At 38.7% G+C, this 20,013-nt stretch overlaps 1 protein-coding gene across 2 annotated transcripts in view; it reads left to right on the plus strand.

Moving 5' to 3' along the window:
• PTPN13 (protein tyrosine phosphatase non-receptor type 13) overlaps positions 1-20,013 on the plus strand; it is a 126,900-nt gene that overhangs the window by 33,274 nt on the left and 73,613 nt on the right. For both annotated transcript variants that reach the window (XM_030017094.2, XM_030017105.2), the window contains exons 3-6: positions 3,932-4,101; positions 10,349-10,414; positions 12,903-13,088; positions 15,822-15,915. In XM_030017094.2, the coding sequence (XP_029872954.1) occupies positions 3,932-4,101; positions 10,349-10,414; positions 12,903-13,088; positions 15,822-15,915 (516 nt within the window). The remainder of the gene's footprint in view (positions 1-3,931; positions 4,102-10,348; positions 10,415-12,902; positions 13,089-15,821; positions 15,916-20,013) is intronic.

Consider the following 20,013-nt stretch of genomic DNA (forward strand, 5'->3'; position numbering starts at 1 on the left):
GCTCTGCAAGTGTTTTGTTACTACGTTGCATAGTTCTGGAGTTAACTCAGAAGGCGGGCAGCTCTAGCACAGTTGAAAACTTACTGATAGAAGATTGTCTAGGAGCCATATCCTGAATTCCAGTGCTTTTAGAAAAAGGGGGTTGAATCTCTTTTTTTTTGTCATTTCCCCTTGTATTTTGGGGAGTATGTTTCCCTTACTGCTCTTGTAAATTCTTCTGAAAGTGTAAACAGAACATGACATGAATATTATGACTGGAAACTAGTTTCTGTTGTTTTCCTATGGTCCCTGACTATTTGATGCATTGCATCTTTGTTACTTTTTTTTCCCATGGTACAAACACGTGAAAGGGTAAGAGAAGAGTTACTTAAAAATATTTTTCTTAGGTTAAATCTGCATAGTAGGAGCTTTGAGACAGTTATTTTGGTTTATGATGCATGCCTCAAGGAAGGAAATGGAGAATGACTTATTTAATTCTCATCCTTTGTAACAGTTGATTAGATTCCCAAAGTTGTGATGTAGGCAGTATGATCTGCTGTATTAGTTAAAAGCTACTAGAAGAGGAAGCTACGAAAATGTCAACAAAACAAGCTTGGCAAAATCAGCCCTTTTTCTAAACTTATAATTAACCATGTTTATTGTACATTGTTTCAGATCATGAAGATTGTTGAGTGTGGATGGAAGTATTTTACGTGAATCAATAAATTCAGCCTTTACATCTGTAGGGGACAAATGCATGCTCCAAAGTTTGTTTAAAATGTTAATTTTTTTATATCAGTGGTGCATACACACTGAACTAGTAAAAAAAACCCAGTCATTACCTGCAGGGTTATTTTTGGAAGTTGTTGGCCAACTATGGTCATCTTTCTAAAAATGTTTTGCTATATAATGTAATATTTTCTTATATATGTATAATAGGAAGGGTCTTTCCATCTTTACATTTCTTTTGTTTATTGTCTGAACTTACTGCCACAACAGTGAACAGCAGTTCTGTTTTATTTCAGAGGAAGTAGGGTTAGAGGTATAGTACAAAATGTCATCTCTTGGGACTGGGAGGAACAGATAATGTTATTTTTATTCTTAATTAAAATTTTATTTAATTCAGTTGATTGAAGTAAATTTTCACTACTTTCACCATACATGGTATTTAAAGTTCTTGCTGGGGGAGTTTTCTTCAGCTCGTCTTATTTTTAAATCTGCGTTTTTGATGGCTTTTTCACAATATGAGATATTTCTAAACTCCGGTTTTGAAGTTGGCCATGCTAAGAGAAGGTGTCTGTAGAGGTAATGTGATTTGCTTCATGCCAAGTGTCTTGCTACACACTGTGGTGAAACCATGATCTCGGACATGATTCATTATTTTTACTACTATATCAAGCAGATATTTTTCATGGCCATTAAAGAGAGTGATTCCAGGTTTAAATCTTTTTGTAGCTAGGGCTCGATTGGATAGCTGTGGGGAAGAGGGAAAATGTTTACTGCAGTGTAAGGATTGGTAATTACTGTCTGCATGAAATTTAGAATTTCTTCTCTTGACCAAATTTATACGATGTTGTTCAAGTAGCTCAGCAAATGCAATTCATTGGTTGTTGGTTGGATTATATTTTTTTATAACACCTTGATAAATTCAGTCACACTGGAGGAAGTCTAGAAATGGATACTTGTACAGCTTTAGTTGAGCTGTATGTTTTATTTAGTTTAGCTTATATTGACATTGTTAGGTTCAAGTAACATATATTGCTTTGTCCCTTGTGATTTTACTTACTGAAATAGGATAGGAAAACCCCCTGAGATATTGTCTTCTATCTATAAGAGAGATATCATGTATGGTTTTATATTTGATATTTTTAGGGTGTTTTGGGACTTTTTGTTTTGTGTGTGTGTGTGACAAAGACCTCTGGTTTCAGTGGAGAGCTCAGCAGTTCTGTGTGAGAGCTTAAATTGGTTTAGCCTACATGATCAGAGATACTATCTATCAATTACTTATTTCTTTTGGATCCAGGCAGGAAAGCCAGAGCAATGAAATACACTCCCCTGAGGCAAGAAGACTGAGCCTCTCTTGTATGTCATAAAAAGCAGAGCAGAGGGAAGACAGTTCTGCACTGTGAATCCTAAGCTTGTCATACTGGCTTTCAGCAAAACTCACTGGTGTTTTAAAATCGATTAGAAAAACTGTAACAAACTGCTTTGGTTCTCAGGTGATTAAACAACTTGAAATAACTACTTGAAGTAGACTCTGTAGGATCTTTCAATTTCTAGAATGTTTGTTGCCCTCAGTGGCGTCTCTTCCTTTTTAAAAATTCTGCATAGCGATTTAAGGTATGTTAGAAAAATGTGTGTGTTAGTCTTAGACTGAAAAATGAATTATGGAGTTCTCTACTGAATGATATCTCTTGCACACATTGGCAGGAAGGGAAACTTTCTGAGCTTCGGGATCTAAAAGTTGGGAATGTTTTTCTGGATAATTGTACTACCAAGTTATTAGTACAGTTTTGCTTTGGTATCACAGAATGTAGAAAGCCTAAAAGCAATTTCTTAGCTTCTTTTGGAGGAAGGGGAGTTGAAGAAATTGAAGGACTTATTTGGTAGATCCTTTTACATCTGATACCTGCAAGCAGTAATTTAATACATTTGCTAGGAGATTAGAAATATTCTAGATTACAAGATAATTGAACAGGCTAGGAGCCAGCACTGTAGGAACATCCTGAGCTGATAGGACAGTGGAAAATGTTGTTAGTGGCAGAGCTGAAGGAGGAAATTATTATGCGGCTGTTGTTGCTTACTGTGTAGAGGGAAAGACTTATCATTCAAATGCATGTTTCCTTAGATCTTTGATAAATCATGTAGCAGAAAACAGAGCAACTGCATGTTTGCCTATGGAAAAATAAGTTAAGTTTTATTTTTACTTAGATAAAAGCTTATGCCTCCTTCAATGAAATTGAGTTGATTTACTGTTTGAGGTGTAGAAAAAAATATTTTGACTCAAGGAAATGGTCTTTCTTTTTCCTGCCTTAGTTAACTTTTACTTTCAAGGTAGATTTTGGGGTTTAACACTTTCCCCTGTACAAGCAGCCTGTTTCTCTCCCCCCCCACCCCCCACCCCCACCCCACCCCCTTTTTTTTTTAGTAGGTCTGTGGCCAGAAGTTTGACAGCAGTATTATCAGACATCAAAAACCTAGCTGGCAAATTGCATATTCATGGTGTAGGAAGTCTTCTTTGTCACTTCTGGTTCTCCGATTTCAGTGCTTGCTTTGCTATTTTCAAGTATTATTCACAGGGTTTGAATGGGTGATCTTACTAAGGTTTCAGGTTTATTCTTTGCCCACTTCCACTGCTGCCTAGAATTATCCTTTTCTTTTTCACTTTTGAAATATTTATTTTTTCCCTTTAGGCTAAAAAGGACTTCTGTGCCCCAAAACTGTTCCATTTTATCTGGTTCTATCAGCTACTCTAATAAGGAGTATTTCATCTCTCTACTAACTTTGTCTTCTCTCTTCAGATCATTGCTGCTGCAGCAGTGTTATATTAGTGTAGCAGTTAACTCCATTCTTATTGTAGGAATTAGCCTTAATGATATACACACTACAAAATGTGATCATTTTATGTGTCAACTGTAACATAAATGAAATAACCTGAGGACAGGAGAGCTTGTGACTATTTTAGCAGTCTCTTCCTGAGCTTGCTGCTATGAATAATAGCAAAGAATAGCCAAAAAATATAGATGTTACTCCTTAGTGTGATTAAAATTGAGGTGGTGGTTGTGGTTATGAAGTAACACAGGTGGAAAAGGAAGCATGAATCTATTCCAATAATAATATGTAGACTGATATTAAGTGTGTCTTTGAACAAATGAAATAACATCAAGCAAGGGCATCGAAAAACGTTGTTTTAATTTCAGGTTTGGGTTTTTTTTTTTCCTTTCAAATACAGCTGATCCTACTGCTCTGGGATTCATCATTTCTCCATGGTCTCTCCTGTTGCTTCCATCTGGCAGTGTATCATTTACTGATGAAAATGTGTCCCAACAAGACCTGCGAGCATTCACAGCACCAGAGGTTCTGCAGAACCATTCTCTATCATCTCTGTCAGACGTTGAAAAGGTACAATACCTCTTCCTTGGCAGACAGCTGTTGTCTTTTGCTGTTGATCCCTTCACAAGATAGTTTTAAGCTGTCCTTTTTATTTCCCTGTGCTTCTTGATCTGTATGTGTAATTGTTAATTTCTTTTGTGAGAGGCGGAGGGATCCTCCTACTTTGTTTTTGTCTGTAAAAGTGGAATAGTGATTATGGTTGTATGCACTTACGAAGAAGTATCTGTGTGTAGGTTCCTGTCGTGTGTGCTACTGACAGCCATACTTGGGCAATTGCTGCACAGAATAACTGACCGTTGAACTAGTAGTAAGCAAGACTTTGCCTTCTTTTTCTGAAAGATTTCAGTGACATCAACAATTTTGATTTTTTAAAATTTTTTTGGCAAAGTGCATCTGAGAGGTAAGTAAAGGAATTATTCAAGCAGTCTAGGGCTTCAAAAAATGGGATATTCCTGCACTCATCTCAGAAGAAAAAGTTTGTTTTAGTTAATGTAAGTATTCCTCAGTTGTGTGGAAAATTGTTCCTTTCCAACTTCCTTCTTTAACTCTTCCTCGAGGGTAGATGTTCAGGCAGTTAAGGTTTGCATATGGGATCTCCAGGTCATTGGTAAGCACAGTCAAAATGACTAGCTTCTCAAATGTTTTGTTAACAACAATTGATTGCGAATAGTAAAGCTGTCCCCAGAAAACCATTCCCTTGGCCTAGTCAAAGATTTTTAGAGGTGGGAGTAAGAAGGAAGCTGAGCTCTATTTCCATCTCCTTGGCTTCTTTGGATTGATAATCCTTAGAAAGGGAAGCTAGCCACAGCCAGTGTTGTAATCTGGGAACAATTATGACATTTGGCAGTCTTCCTTCAGGAAGAACAGCAACCTGCTCTTACTCCAGAGGAAACTGGTATTGGCATCAATTGCTGTTGTGTGCACAAGGACTATTTAAAACTTGTTTTTCTGTGTTGAATATTTTGTGTTTGCAGCTTTTTTTCTTCTAAACCTTGTATATATATATCAGTTTTCTTTAGGACTATATCACCAAATACCTACCAAAAATCACTGTTTCCTCAGTTACTCACAAGCCCTTAGACATCCTTCTTGTCCTGCAGTATAGTCAAAATTAATGGTATAATAAAATATGTATATAATTTTATTTATGACAAGACTATAAGCAATTAGCAACCTAGGTTGAAAGTTTTACTAGAGAAGTAAAAATAACACTGACATCAATGCAAATTTGGGATCAGTTATGTAGGATGCAGCTGCCAAGCTTTGTAGTCATACTGTTGGAATTGTTTATTGTCTTTCAAGAGAGACAACGCTGTTGAAAACAGTTATGTTCCCTCTAGTGCCAACTCTGAAGCTAATATACAAACCAGGCCTTTAAAAACGCCAGAAAAAAGTTTTGAAATGACACGTTTGTGACCTTAATCAGAGCTGATTGCTTTCTTTGTTCTGTGCTAGTATTCATTCAGTATGTTACTTTTTTCTTTTTGAAATAAATAGAGAACTGTTACTATTAAAAGCCATGCTATGATGTTTCTTTATCTTAATCTTTAGGAAGGAAATACTCAGAGGGACCACTGTGGCCTATAAACTCCGGCACAGAGCATGTCAATAGGCGATGACCAAATACTGGCATTCTGCACATATGCAGCACTGATTAATCCTCTCCAATTATGATTATGTGAAATTTATTTCATGGTATCAGTATAACCTTGCTTGCTGGAAGGTGATGACAAAATTGAGACTCTAGGCTGCAGTAATTGTGTTGCTGTTTTCATTGGGAAACAATTGGATGTGGAAATAGACAAGCTTTGGCTTTAAGCAAATTACTCATACAGTCATGTATAAACTAAATAACACCCTTTAGCTTGTGGTATTCATCTTTAGCATTAGGCTGAAGCTTCAGGCTTTGGGCTTGAGATGCATTAACCTGTTTTGTGTTTGAACTCTACTTGATTTCTGCGTGTGTTTTGCACACGCTGCAGGGGGGAAATTAACTGTTCTGACAGCCTGGGATGGTGCAAAAACATTTGAAGAAAACTTGCTGCTACCATTCTTGTTCTCAGTTTAAAGCCTTGTGGATAAATCACATAGCTGTTCTCCCAGTCTGGTAGTCATGTCTGGGTGCAGTGAAGGATAGCCATAAACTGAAGATGGGATCTGTGAGTTACTCATCCTGCATTTGCTCATGTGAGACCCTCCGGCTGAATTCTTAGAAATATACCATTGTGTACAAAGAATTGAAGTATTTTCATGATGGCAATGGTATATACCAGTATATGTAAAAATAATCTTTGATAATGCATCAGAAAAAAAAAAAAAAGATGGGACTATCCGTAATACTGGTCTATAATCCCCCAGTCGGGAACAACACAGTACAGTACGTTTGTGTGAAATGCTTCAAACATATTAAACCTCTTGAGTTTATTTGCTTACTTGCTTATATGGAAGGAGAAAGCTACTTGAAGCATAGTTTTGTACAAAAACTTTTGTCCTATTATGGCTTTATTAGTTTAAGTTTGTAGGGCTGATAAATAGCTTATGTGTGCAGCCTTCTTTTTTTGAATGTTTCCCTTTATGTTTGTGTTAAACTGTGTGTTGGATGGTATACTGGTTATTTGTCTTGATATGTTGACTTCATGTTTCTTAGATCTTGCTTTGCACATGCTGACTGTGGTAACTTTTAACATATTTAAACTTTTTATTTTTTGTTCTTTCACAACTTGCTTTAGCTCACCAAATTCACTTACTGGAGAACTTTGGTGTTTTCCTTTTTGGTTGTTCTTCTGAAATCAGACCATGTCTGAAAGCTGCTGAAGGCAGAAAAGCATCTTGTTTCTTAAGACCTTGTAACAGACAGTGACGGGGTTGCATTTGTCTCTTGAATTATGAATTTACTTGCTAACACAAAGTAACAGTGTATTCAAGGATATATATTAGAAAAAATGATATTCAGTGAATACCCTTTTGATTCTAAGACACCGAGTCAATTTGAATACAAAATAAATGTGAGGTAACTGCAAGCTTATTGGAAATAGAGTAAGCAAACTGTTCAAAATTATAATAAAAGATTAATTTGGGAAATTAATTTGATGTTGATTTATATATTGTGGAAAATACTAGAAGTATAAAACAAAAATGAACTAGAATTTTTGAATAAATGCTTTCATTTTTAAGAGATGCATGTTATGCCTCTAAATCAAAAGGTTACCCCATCTGGAGAGAGAGAAGGGTATTTTAAATATGAATGCTTATTAGGTAGTATTGTACAAAAACACGAGTTACTAGTCATTTGAAATTAGCAAAATTCTTGTGTTTTTACAATACAATTTATCAATAGATGTCTTTCGCCTGGTTTTTATGCTGGAATTCTCTCTTATGTAAGGAACTTAATGTAATGCTGCACAAACCTCAAGCAGCGGTGATCTTTTAAACAGACTGTTGTGGGATTTCTTCCCCCTCCCCCCGACTATCTGATACAACCTAAGGCTGTCAAACTATAATAAGCAGTTAGAAATTCCTAAGGGGAACTGTCAAACACCAGTTGAGTAGCAGTATGACTAATTATCTGATTTTTGAAGTTGAGGTGTGGTAGGGTAGCATGTTTTAGTTTAGAGGTCTGATTGTGTGATTGTACAATAATATTTTTGTTAAGGATGATGCACTCCTCTGTTTTGGAAATATCTTCCATTATGTTGAAGCTTAGAATCACGGAATGATAGACTATCCTGAGTTGGAAGGGACCTGCAAGGATCATTGAGTCCAGCTCCAGACTCCACAGAGGGCAACCCAAACATTAAATCATGTATCTAAGAGCATTGTCCAAATGCTTCTTGAACACCAACAGGCTTAGGACCATGACCACTTCTCTGATTAGAATCAGTAATTTTGATAATAGACTTTTTAAGTGCTGTTCTTGCATTTTGGGGGAACAGGAGAGGTTGGAGGGCTTTTTTTGGGCAAATTTTTTGTTAGGTTGGTTTTGTGTGGTTTTTTGTTTGTTTTCTTTTTTTTTCTGAAAAGTTTTTTTTGCATGCATTTATTACCCTGAAAGTATATTCACCTTTTTCTGTATAGCTGTGGTATATCTGGATATGTAAGGAAGACTTTCTAGTGACTTTCTAGTATTTCAGTTGAAAGGGTAGTGGGTAATAAACTAGATATGTAACAATTTTCACAGTATTTGCAAGATAATGTTTCTGCTTGAATGGGGCAGTGGTATTAACTGAGAACCCTTGATGCTTGTCTGTGACTTCTGTCCTATTCTGTTCTTTGCATGGAACAGAGACACGTTACTTTCGTGGCATTTGCTTTCTGGGAGAGGAGGCTGATGGGTGAGCCCGTGTTAGGTACACAGTACTGGCTACATATTTGCATCTAGCATAAAGCTGTGTTTCATCTGCAGGGGTGTACAACACTGCTGCAGTCCTGCCAGAACATGCCACTGGCAACAAAATTTGCCGCCTTATTTTCCCTTCTGAGCACGATTGCAAAGAAATTCTCCACGGTTCTGCTCCAGCTTTATCGCAAAGGAAAACATTGTTTCTGTATTTTTCTCTGGCTGAATATCTTTCTTGCACATCTGTGTCTGAATGCACACCAGCTGACCCCGTTCCTCTGTCTTCAGTGTTTTGTCAGTCAACTGGACTGAACTTCACCAGTGAGTAATCATGTGTCAGCAGTATCTGGCGTATTGCTGCCTTTTACTGATGGAAACCTTTCTGTCCTGCGCCAACTTATATGCTGTGCTAGACAGAGACCATCCAACAAGATTTAAGTGGCAGAAGTTTAGGATTGGAGTGCTTCTCTGAGTGCGTTGAATTCCAATTTTATATGAATAAAGTACATTGAATTTACAAGAACAATTTTAATAATGTGTTGCTTCTAAGTGTATTTAGTAATTACTTCCTTACCCTGTCACGAAGCTGTGTACTGCTCTTCCGAATACATAAAAAGGAAACTTCTGGTTTGCGGTATAAATCTAAAAATACATCATACTTGTGTTTTGGGGTTAATTCCTGGCATAGTGCAGTAATGGTATAATGTCTTTCAAGCAATCTGGTCTAAAAAGAAAAACATTTATGCATCATCCTTTTTCAGAGTCTTTGAGAATATATTTTGTTGTCTTGAGTAGGCTGAGAGACTCCTCAGTACAGAGATGAATTCTCTTGTACGACCTTAACCTAGTTCTAGATATATGATTTGTAACAACTCTACGTATTTAGTATGGGAAGAATAAAATTATTTTTATCATTTCATAGGTTCTGTTGAGTCCATCCATTACCTTTGTACACTCAATTTACACCAAAGTTTTTAAAATCTCTGAGTCTGGACAGATCTTGTCAATGTATATATCTAGGACTTAAGTAAGATGTTTTGCTTTTAGTTAGTGAAGAGGCTGATTTAACTGAATCGCTTCTAATTTATCACTGTCCCTGTAATCGTTGTTCATAGCCTGCACAATTATTTAATAAACTTGTTGCTTTAAGTAGCACAAATATTACTTATAACTTGATAGAAAGAGCCATCACTAGTGTATGTTACTTACACAGTCCAGAATGACTGATTTTTTTTTTTTTTTTTTTTCCTGCACTTACTTGTTTTATTTTCACAGTCATCTTCAGGGGCAGTATGTGTTTGTGCTATTAATTCTGCAGTATTTAAAGGTTTTATTCCCTGTCCTGATGGGCTTAATATGTTAAAGATATATTAATGTTGTTAATGTTGATATGAATTGTTAATTATACATGTAATGATTAATGTATTTGTATCTTAAAATATCAATAATAGATTAAGGTGACTGCTTTTGCATTGATACTCTTATGTTCATTCCTTTTTTTTCCTTTGATCCCAATCTTAGGGATCTCTTGACAGTAGCAGCCCACTGTTTGAGTCCTGCTAAGGTCTGCCTTGCCTTCAGACTAAAGTTTTAAGGATCCTTGGACACAACCATGCAGTCTGTGCCTCACACCAGGCTGATCTCATGGATTATGTGTGTTTCTGGCTTCAATGTGAGATGAAAGCTTAAAATTGAACAGAGAAGACAGAGGCACTGGTTAGATGCAGTATGTGTTGTAGCAGTAGGATTTGCTTCTCTGACCCTCATGGCAAAGGAGAACAATTTGAAAGACAACTGAGCTTAAATACCAGGAATATATATAGGCAAAATGACGTTAAGTTAGTTGCTCTACTTTAAAGTTCTGCTTTGTGTTTCCAGTCCTGTTCAATGAGTTGACAAATGTCTTGTGTCTTATGACAGGTCCATATTTATTCTCTTGGTATGGCACTCTTTTGGGGAGCTGACCATGAAGTTCCTCAAAGTCAGGTAAGTTTAGATTTGGTTTTGTTTAATATTGCAACTTCAGACTTGATAGTTTGACTGTATCTGCATTTGAGTTGACATGGCAGGGGGTCATAATGATACACTGAAGAGTAAGATTTCTTCCTTGTACTTAGAGCTTTTTCCTGTGGGGTGTATGAGGATGGTTGTAGTGTTGTCTTGCAGAAAGAAGGTGCTGATACTACATTTCTGAAAGTTTCCATGAAGATATATCTGTGCTAGTCTATCCTGTAGTGTCACAGGCTGAAAGACAACAGTTTAAGCTGCTGACAAAGGACAAAATGAGTTGTTTTGGTTTAGGCTTATATAAAAACAAATATTTAAATAACTTTGTTGCTTTACTCATAATAAAGCAACTTGTTCTCTATGCTGCTGTAACTTCTGTGAGTCTGTACTTGGCAGATACAGATACTTTACATTACATAATGACAAAGGGTATGAATTGTTTGGAACAGGGAGTAGACTTTTGCTATTGATTGACTTGTCAATCAATGTAGACGCAGTTGCAGACTGCTTAGAGCCGAGTGTTATTGCACAATGGGGTTATTTCACACACCCAGCAGAACTCCTAGACTGTCCTTCCAAAACTGACTGAAGGTGATGTGATTCATCATCTTCCTGGGTGCTCCTTCCCCGCCCCCAATCAAACTTCTAGAAGTCAATATCTAAAAGCGTGAAAATAAGATGAAATGCATCCAAAAAATCATTTAATGATGGGCTTGGAATTGTGGGATTTGGCAGAGCATTGTGCAGCTCAAGGAGATAAGCTATTTCTATTTCATATTTGGGTTCAGTGCTACTAGTTGGTGTTATGTGCAAGGGTAAGGAAGGAAATTTTGAAAGGCTTTTTGGCAATTTAAGTGTTCAGTTCCTAATATTTTCTTTAACAGAGTGGTAGTTGGGTTCTCAGTTATACTGATTTGGAAGTAGCTGCCTGAATGCAAAAGTCAGAAAATTTGAAGCTATGACTGTTTTAGGGATACTTATTTGTAATACCTACTGTGCCTGTCCCAAAAGCCCCAGTATTTTCTTAGACAGCTATCCCCTTTCTTTGCTCTCCTGTCTTGTAGGACATGAAAGGAACAGTATTCAGCACTAGTGGGAGAGTGACTTAAGGTAGGTAGAAGTAGGTGTTGAGCAGAAAGTAGGCATGAATTTCAGTCCCCTTTTTCTTTGTTTCTTCCTTTGGTATTAGATTGAAGCAACAGTTTCACAGTAATGCAGTGGGAAGGAGTGCTCTACCTTTTGATACAACAATATTTTTCCAAAGACAGTGTGGTGAGGTATGCCTGGAAAGAAAGGGGGAGCAGAAGCCTAGAATTTACCTTTGGGATGTGCTCATGCAGTGCCTCTGCCCTGTGGAGTTAGTGGAGGCAAAAGGACAGTCTATGTATGGCATTACTTCTAAGTATTAATTTGCATGTGCAGATTTTCCCATTTTAAATTTTTTTTTTCCATATTTGCCTGCCTATATTGGTTAATGAGCTGCTTCTCTGCTGGGAGTGTGGTTGAATACAAGACTCATTTTTACGATGAGTTAGAAGTGCTAAACAGATAGGTGGGAAAAGCCTATGTTAATTAAATCAGGGTGTCCAGAATACTTTTTTTTTTTTTTTATGGTACAGTTTAAGAGTACTAATACAGGGAAGATTGTAAGATTGTAATAGTTTGAAGTGCTCTGTGATGCAAAAAGCATGACAATGCTTGTACTTTGTGGGTAACCACCCACTTTGGGAGAGTTGCAGATCAGAAAGCTCAAGTCCCAAGTGCCTGCGGCATCTGAGAACAAGTGTTATCACTGACTATTGCATACCCTGAGGAGTGATATTCCACATACACTGTGCTGGATTAACTGAATGGGTAGAGGAGAATTAAATCTAGATGGTTCTTAACTTGTATGGGTGTTGTCCTGCAACTATGAAGCTCTGGTTCCTTAACCAATGGCTTTGTTGTTTTATTCCTTACTTTTTACTTGGTATTATTTGATGATGTCACTGGACTTTGGAAAAGCTAACGCAGCTGCTGCAAGATATTGGTGACGTGAGGAACTGTAGAAAATGAGCATAGCAGAGAGAGGGTTACAATATGATTGTAATGAGGATTAATTTTATGCTTGTGACTGGCAGAACGTTCAAAAACAACAAAGAAAGCTTACTCTGAACCTTTTCTCTAGTCATTAAGCCCTTGAGAAAGGAAGGCGTTGGTGTCCTGACCTTACAGTTCAGGCAGCTTGCTTGGACCAGATTGTTGTAGAGTAGGAATCAAATCTAGATGCTGAATGCCTGTCCCCTGATCTACAACCGCTATTTTTTCACCACCTAGATGGTGATTTTCAAATTGGCACTCAGGTAATATAGGCAATAAGTCTCGTGAATAGTTATTTTACTGTGTTGAATGTCTTTTGTCTCTGTGTGTACCACAAGTCACTATTAAAACTGCTTTTCTTATCCCTCTTGGTGTTGTTTGTCACTAGCCTATCAAACTTGGAGATCATCTCAACAGCATACTTCTCGGCATGTGTGAAGATGTCATTTATGCCCGTGTATCTGTACGGACTGTTCTGGATGCTTGCAGTGCCCACATAAGGAACAGTAACTGTGCCCCTTCTTTTTCATATGTGAAACAATTGGTCAGACTGGTTCTGGGAAGCCTGTCTGGGGTAAGTCTGTGTCAGCATTTGAGGAATAATAGAGATGAGCAGGAAGAGAGCAAAGGTGCTAATTCAGAGTCACTCTGCAGTCATTCTTCCTCTTATTTTACTATGTTGCAATTTTGATAAGGATGAGTGTTGAAAGGAGAGAATTGCTTCTCTCCCCTTGTAACAGTTTGTGCACTTGACAATTCCTTCTGGAATATGCATTCGTGACTGCTGATTCTGAGGAATATGATTTTGTGATCTGTTTGTCTTCATTGAAAGAAAAGTAGAGAAAAATGGGAGAGCAAAAAAGATGATGAACTCTGGGGCAAGCCTTAGACTTGTTGCTACTTGAAATGCTTAAAAAATTATTGCTGTGGATTTTCTTTTTTAAAGCTATGCTTGACTTTTGGGGAGTTCCTTATTTACAGGAAGAGGGACTTTTTAGATGGTGTGCCAATTCTCTTGCACTTCTGCTCAGCTCTTGGATATGATAATTGTGGAGGATGTTATTGTCTAATGATGACAAATGCATTGAACTCTTTTCAGGAGTGAAGGAAACTACATGAACTCATCTTGCAAAGTTACTATTCCTGACAGGCAACCTCTCCCTTCACCTAAACCATTACAACATAACTTCAGAATAGTTAAATAATTTCAAGACTCTGTATAGAAAGGAAGGCCGTAAATTGTCAATATTGTTAGATTGTTCTCTGGCCAATACTTGCTTTCCTTGTGTTCTGTTTACAATTATGACAAATGATGAGCAGTTTATTATTGCTGGAATGATATCCCATGATGGTCCTGAATTTTATCTGGTTTTATATCATTGAATCTCCTTTTTTTAATCTCATAGGGGTTATGCCAATGTAAAAATTGGTGTCTGGCAAGACAGCACTGTAATTGCAAGAAAAATGTTTGACTTAATAATGCTTTCTTTTTTAAAAAAAATTGTTATGATCTAATTGTTAGATAGTTTGTTCATAAATCTGGTTTGGAAGTGCTTGTACAAGGTGAGAGGTCCCAGCATTTGTCTAATATTTGGCAGCAGCTGATTATGACAGGCCTCCAGAAATAGTGCTGAGCCTAAGCTTCACAAAGCATTGTATAGTCTGTGAGGCTATGTCTGTCAGTCTGGTGCTCCTTGTTGTAATGTCTGAAGTCTTGTGTAGTTGCTGAGTGGAGCTAGTCTGTGATTCAATGAAATAAATTAAAATATTAAAATAAAGATCCAAACCTTAAATTGGGCCACAAGCTATAGAAACAGCCACTGTTGAGAGCAAGTCATTAGTCTCCAAGTGGTTAATGGCCCTGTCTGCTTAGCAATTTTTCTGCTTTTCCTCATCTTGTTCTTGTCAGCAGGCTTTCAGAGGGAGTCTGAGGTTAGTGTGGCAGACTAATCTAGACCAGCCTGCCAAAGACAGCAACAGTTGTCCCAAATGCATATAGTGAAATCCAGCGGAGAGCTGAATCCAGCAAGTGTGTTCCTGTCTGCTGTACCATGTTCATAATGAAGGAGTGGGACTACTGGCGGTTATCCAGTGCTGAAGTTTTGCTAATCTTCTAGATTTCCTCTGCCAGTAACCTTTTTAACCTAATTCATAATGTGCATTGGCTTTGCAAGAAGACAAGAACAATATAGCCAGATAGAACCGAGTGTTAACAGAACAATGATGACAGTGCTGTGCTGCTGTGTTGTCATGCAGCTTAGCTAGCCATCCCTGCTGTTTTTAATGTTTAGTGCTCTGTATGTGTGCTGGAATTTTTAAGTTAATAAGAAAAGCACATAAAATTGTTTTTTCAGAACTGTAGTACAACTTGCTATTCCAAGATCAGCATGCATCCAGTCTTGATTTGCCTTATCAAAGGCTAGAGAGGTCATTTGGTGGTCTATGAAGCACAGCTGAGAGGTCCTGTTTGAATGTTTTCACTTTCCATGTTAATATCCTTTGTAAAGGGCAATATGGCACAAGACTGATTCAATCTATTTAATGTTAATTGAGTTGCATTGCAACTGTGATGGATAGAATGCTGCTTGATTTCTCTTTCCCACCTCCCAGCTAAGCCACTGTCCAAGTTATGCCAATTCCCACCGTAGCAAAAGATCTCACTAGAGATTCTTTGTTGTAGCAAATAAACTCTTCTTTGAATGACTGTACATGTGAAATAATTGGTTTTTGGGTTTTTTTTAAGGGAAGTAGCAATTAAAAAAAAAAGTTAAAATTTAATGGGAGTAGTTAAGCCTGACACACGAAAGGAATGTGCCTGGGGGGCTAAAGAAGAGAGGTCTCACAAATGCATGAGATTTTACATGTGTAGTAAGTTGTGTGAGGTATCAGCCTAAAACTATCAGGTACAAGACAGTTCTTCTGTTACACAGAAAACTCATCAGGCCAATCACAAGTTCCAGTCATGTTGCAACCACAGAACATGGTTTTCAAGTGTTGGTGTATCTTGTTTGCTGTAGGGCTAGAATGTATTTAAGTTATATGCTTGTGAACTTAATTTAGACTTAGTGGAAAAAAGTAGACCAAATGTGTAGTAAAAATAATGCATAGATTATTCAAATTGGGTTAACTCTAGGGGATGGTCTCACTGATGAACCTGTTTTTTATCAAAAAAGTTTAAACTTCCACTCTGAACTTGAACTTAACCATTTGGCAATGACTTACATTGTGCATTTATGTAACAGACACTTGTTTCATACTAATGGGTGCTCTTTCAATATTTGACTTTGCATTACTGCCTGTTTTGCAGGTGGATCAGCTTTCTTGCAATGGGGAGAGAAAATTGCAGCCAGACAGGAGCCAGGCTATTCGGGAGCGGCTGAGGGGAAAAGGACTTCCCACAGGTAAGTGCTTCATTGCAGTAAGGGTTATGGCAATAAATGCAGCCCTGTGAAAGACCAAGTTTGGGTACATTTTGTGGCCAAAGAAATTGAACAGTGGAGGACTTGCTGACATTCACAGAACTCTGATGGTACAGTGTCTAGCTAAGTGTTGGTGATGGTGACATGAGAATAATTGTTTCAAGAAAATACATGTCTTTTTCCAGTTCAGTCCTGATGATAGGAACAGATTTTAAAGGTTCTGAGCCAAAAGTTTTCTTTTTGGAGAAAGGGAATCTTCAGCTGAAGGTAGGTCAGCTAGAGGAACAGGAAGCAGCTTTTCTTTGTTCCCTCTTTCCTGTGGACTCTGCTTTCTCTTCACAGCTCTAGTTGCACCCAGCCTCTTTCCCTGCTTCCCACGCAGCCCTGGACTCTTTTCTCTGCACGCACAGGTTTTTTCTGACTCCTCTTTTTTCCTGAAGTATTCTATGTTCCATCACAGTTCTGCTGTGCTTTGACAGTGTGAGGTGGACAAAGAGGCCAGGTAGGGTTGTACTGTTACTTTAGGGAAGTAAGGAAAGAGGAAACTGGGTGGGGGCATGGAGGAGACAGACTGTTTCAGAGGCAAACTGTTGCTGTTGCCACTGTGGAGGAAAAGGGATAAAGGTTGACAGCTGATGCTGGCCATGACCATAAGTGTTAGGGACACAGGGTTTTCATCTGCCTCACGTTATCTCCCTGCCTATTTACCACCAGTAGACTTGGAACAAAGTTATGTTGCTGATGTGCTTGTGTTGCTCCTCTGTTTTTTAGTTTTCTGTCAAGCAACTGTGCAGTGAATTGCAGGAACCGAAATAATCCATGGAGTTGTCAGTGGCAATAGAAACTGCAACAGTTAGACATGAGTCTGGCCAGGCATTGGTGGTCTTCCTTTATTGATTCTTTAGAGATGAGTCCTAGATTAGGCTACGTTTTGATATAAAAACCTTATGTCAGTGGTTGCCAGCCCTTCCAGTATGGCGCTATGTGTTTAGGAATAGTTTCTGGTACAAGCTGTCTCTTAATTTTCTGGCACAAATGCACTGTTCTTACTGCTTTCTCAGGGGCCTTGTTTTCTTACTGGCTTTTTTCTTCTTCTTTTCCAGAATATTTCTGTAGCAATAGGAAGATCTGTAGAAATACAGGGTTTGGGACTGGATCAATCTAGTTGACTGGATTTGTAAACCATGTAATACCTTTCTTTCTGAACTTCTTAAGCTCTTTCTTAAAATGATTTTTTTCTGTGGTTCCCACCTGTTGTGGTTTAAGCCCAGCTGGCAATAAAGCACGATGAGGCTGCTTGCTCACTCCTTCCCCCCCGCCCTGGGTGGAATGGGAAGGGGAAAATATAATAAAAAGCTTGTGAGTAGACGGAAGGACAGGGAGGGATCACTCACCAGTTATGGTCATGGGCAAAAACCAGACTCAACTTTGGGGAAAAAAAAATCAGTTTAATTTGTTACCAATCAAATCAGAACAGGATAATGAGAAGTAAAACCAAACCTTAGAACACCTTCCCCCCACCCCTCCCTCCTTCCCGGCTCAACCCCACTCCCAGTTCTCTCCACCTTCTCCCCCCAGCAGTGCAGGGGAACCGGGGATGGGGGTTGGGGTCAGCTCCCCACACCTTGTCTCTGCCGCTCCTTCCTCCTCAGGGGGAGGACTCCTCACTCTTCCCCTGCTCCACCGTGGGGTCCCTCCCACGGGAGACAGTTGTCCGTGAACTTCTCTGACGTAGGTCCTTCCCATGGGCTGCAGTTCTTCACAAGCTGCTTCAGCGTGGGTTCCTTCCATGGTGTGCAGTCCTTCAGTCACAGACTGCTCCAGTGCAGCTTTCCCATGGAGTCACGGCCATCTTCGGGGGCATCCCCCTGCTCCGGCATGGGGTCCTCCCCAGGCTGCAGGTGGGCATCTGCTCCCCCGCCTTCTTCCATGGGCTGCAGGGGGACAGCCTGCCGTCTCACCACGGGCTGCGGGGGCATCCACCTCCTCTGGCGCACCTCCTCCTCCTCCTTCTTCACTGACCTCGGTATCTGCAGAGGGGTTCCTCTCACATTCCAATCCCCCTACTCACTGCAGGTACCCCTTCTAAAATCTGTTCTCCCAGAGGCACCACCACCATCGCTGATGGGCTGGTCCTTGGCGCTGGGCTTTGGCCAGAGGCAGGTCCGACTTGGAGCCGGGGAAGCTTCCAGCAGCTTCTCACAGGAGCCACCCCTGTAGCCCCCTCCCCTGCTGCCAAAACCCTGCCACACAAATGCAATACACCACCAATTTTATAAGGGTTGTACTATAACCTTATTGTTCTGATGGTTAAATTGTTAGTTTATTCTTTAACACTATTCTTCCCAATTTCCAGTTTCCAGTGTTGTCATATTCACAGTTTGTTTACACACCTTTGTTCTTTTTTTATTTTCACTGATACAGTTGAATAGTCTTTTGCTGGTTTGCTTTTCATTTTCTTAGAAAACCCTTAACTTCTTTTTTAAAATGTTTGTGTGGTTTTGGGGGGGGGGAGGTATTGTTCATTTGTTTTCCTACACACAACTTTGTTTAAGCTTTTTACCAGATTTTGTTTTTTTTCCCCCAGAAGTAATGTTTGTCCCCAAAGTCTTAAGTATATCTTAACAAAAAAGCTTTTGGTTTAGGTTCTACTAAATTTTGGAGATTGAAGTATTACTCCAGCCAGTATCTCCATGGCTTTCTGGCTCAGTACTAGGGTGAATAATATCCCTGTAATGTCTGAAACTTTCTCTGAGGACTATGTCTTTAAATTAAAGGATATAGACTAGATGATCTGATTGCTGTTTTTCTGCTGTATCGTCTGACTTGAAAAAAATGTCATGGCTAGAATATTCTTTCCTCTTATCCTTGCTTTTTTTGAATTGCTTAGTATATATGATTTTGCTTCTGAGGTGGTTGAGAGGTGTTGCTGTTTGTTTTAATTACTGCAAAGTTCAGTTCAGATGCAGTGTCTGAATCTCTGAAGGGCTGTGGAACTGTATGTTTGTCTGTCTGATGTGTGCTCACTTGCCTTCTGGCTCTGCCTAGTTCTAGGGTGCCAAGCAGAAGAGGTTCCCTTGTGTGTGTGCGCTTGTCACTGGGTCAGGGAAGAACAACCAAGAGTTAAGGATTCTCTGAGACTGAGTCATCCTTAGGCTCAGCTGCTATCAATCAGTAAATTCAAAAAAAGTGTTTTAAGTGACCTCAGTCAAAATCGCTTTTTGAAATGTTTCTCTTTTTAGGGAACATCACATTGTCTGAGGAGAACTAATTAAACATAATCTTTACTCAAATAATATTTGTGAAGTGAGTGAGCTTGATTAACCCCCAGGCTATAAAGTTGGCTGAAGAGTCCTCATCCTCTAACCTCTCTATCTCTTAAGTTGATTGAAAGTGCATGCATATGTACGTTGTTACAGATAATGTGCGGCACCACAGGGAATGAATGTTTGTGCATCACTGTTCCAGTGCAAACATTATTTTGTCTGTATCACTCCAAGCCTGGTCCTGAAGGTACAAGTTATTAATTGGATGCTCTTGAATACTTATTTTTCCTATTTTTGTCAAGATGAACTGTCACCCAGCAAAAATGTTTTTCAGTTACTGTGTGGGTTTTATGATATTTTGCTCTTATGCTTCTTTCTTCCCCCTATCCCTAGAAGTAGATCTTCTTCGTGTTTTCTGTTATTTGAGTCTTTACTTTCAGAAAAGAAGATAAATTGAAATGAATTATTCCTTTATTTTTTTAATGTTCTGTCTGTCCTGCTTCCACTCAACCTGTTTCAATTTACCTGTATCACATTCATTACCTGTGGAACTCTTTGTTATTTTTCTCCTTTTCCCTAGAGGGTTTACAACCCTCTTGGCTTCCCCAAAACCTTTCCCAATTCTACTTCTGTTATCAGTCCCATTTCCTGCTATGTCTTAATAGCACCATCTTACTTCTCTGTTTTTCAGTGTTAGATACATTCCTTGATCTCCACTTCACTAGGACCTCAGGGAATATAGAGTATCAGTAAAATACAAAACAGGACAAAACAAACCCCCACACATAACCAAACTGGCTCTAGCTGTTTTCAG

Source organism: Aquila chrysaetos, chromosome 1 (genome assembly GCF_900496995.4).
Source record: "Aquila chrysaetos chrysaetos chromosome 1, bAquChr1.4, whole genome shotgun sequence".
Lineage (NCBI taxonomy): Eukaryota > Metazoa > Chordata > Aves > Accipitriformes > Accipitridae > Aquila > Aquila chrysaetos.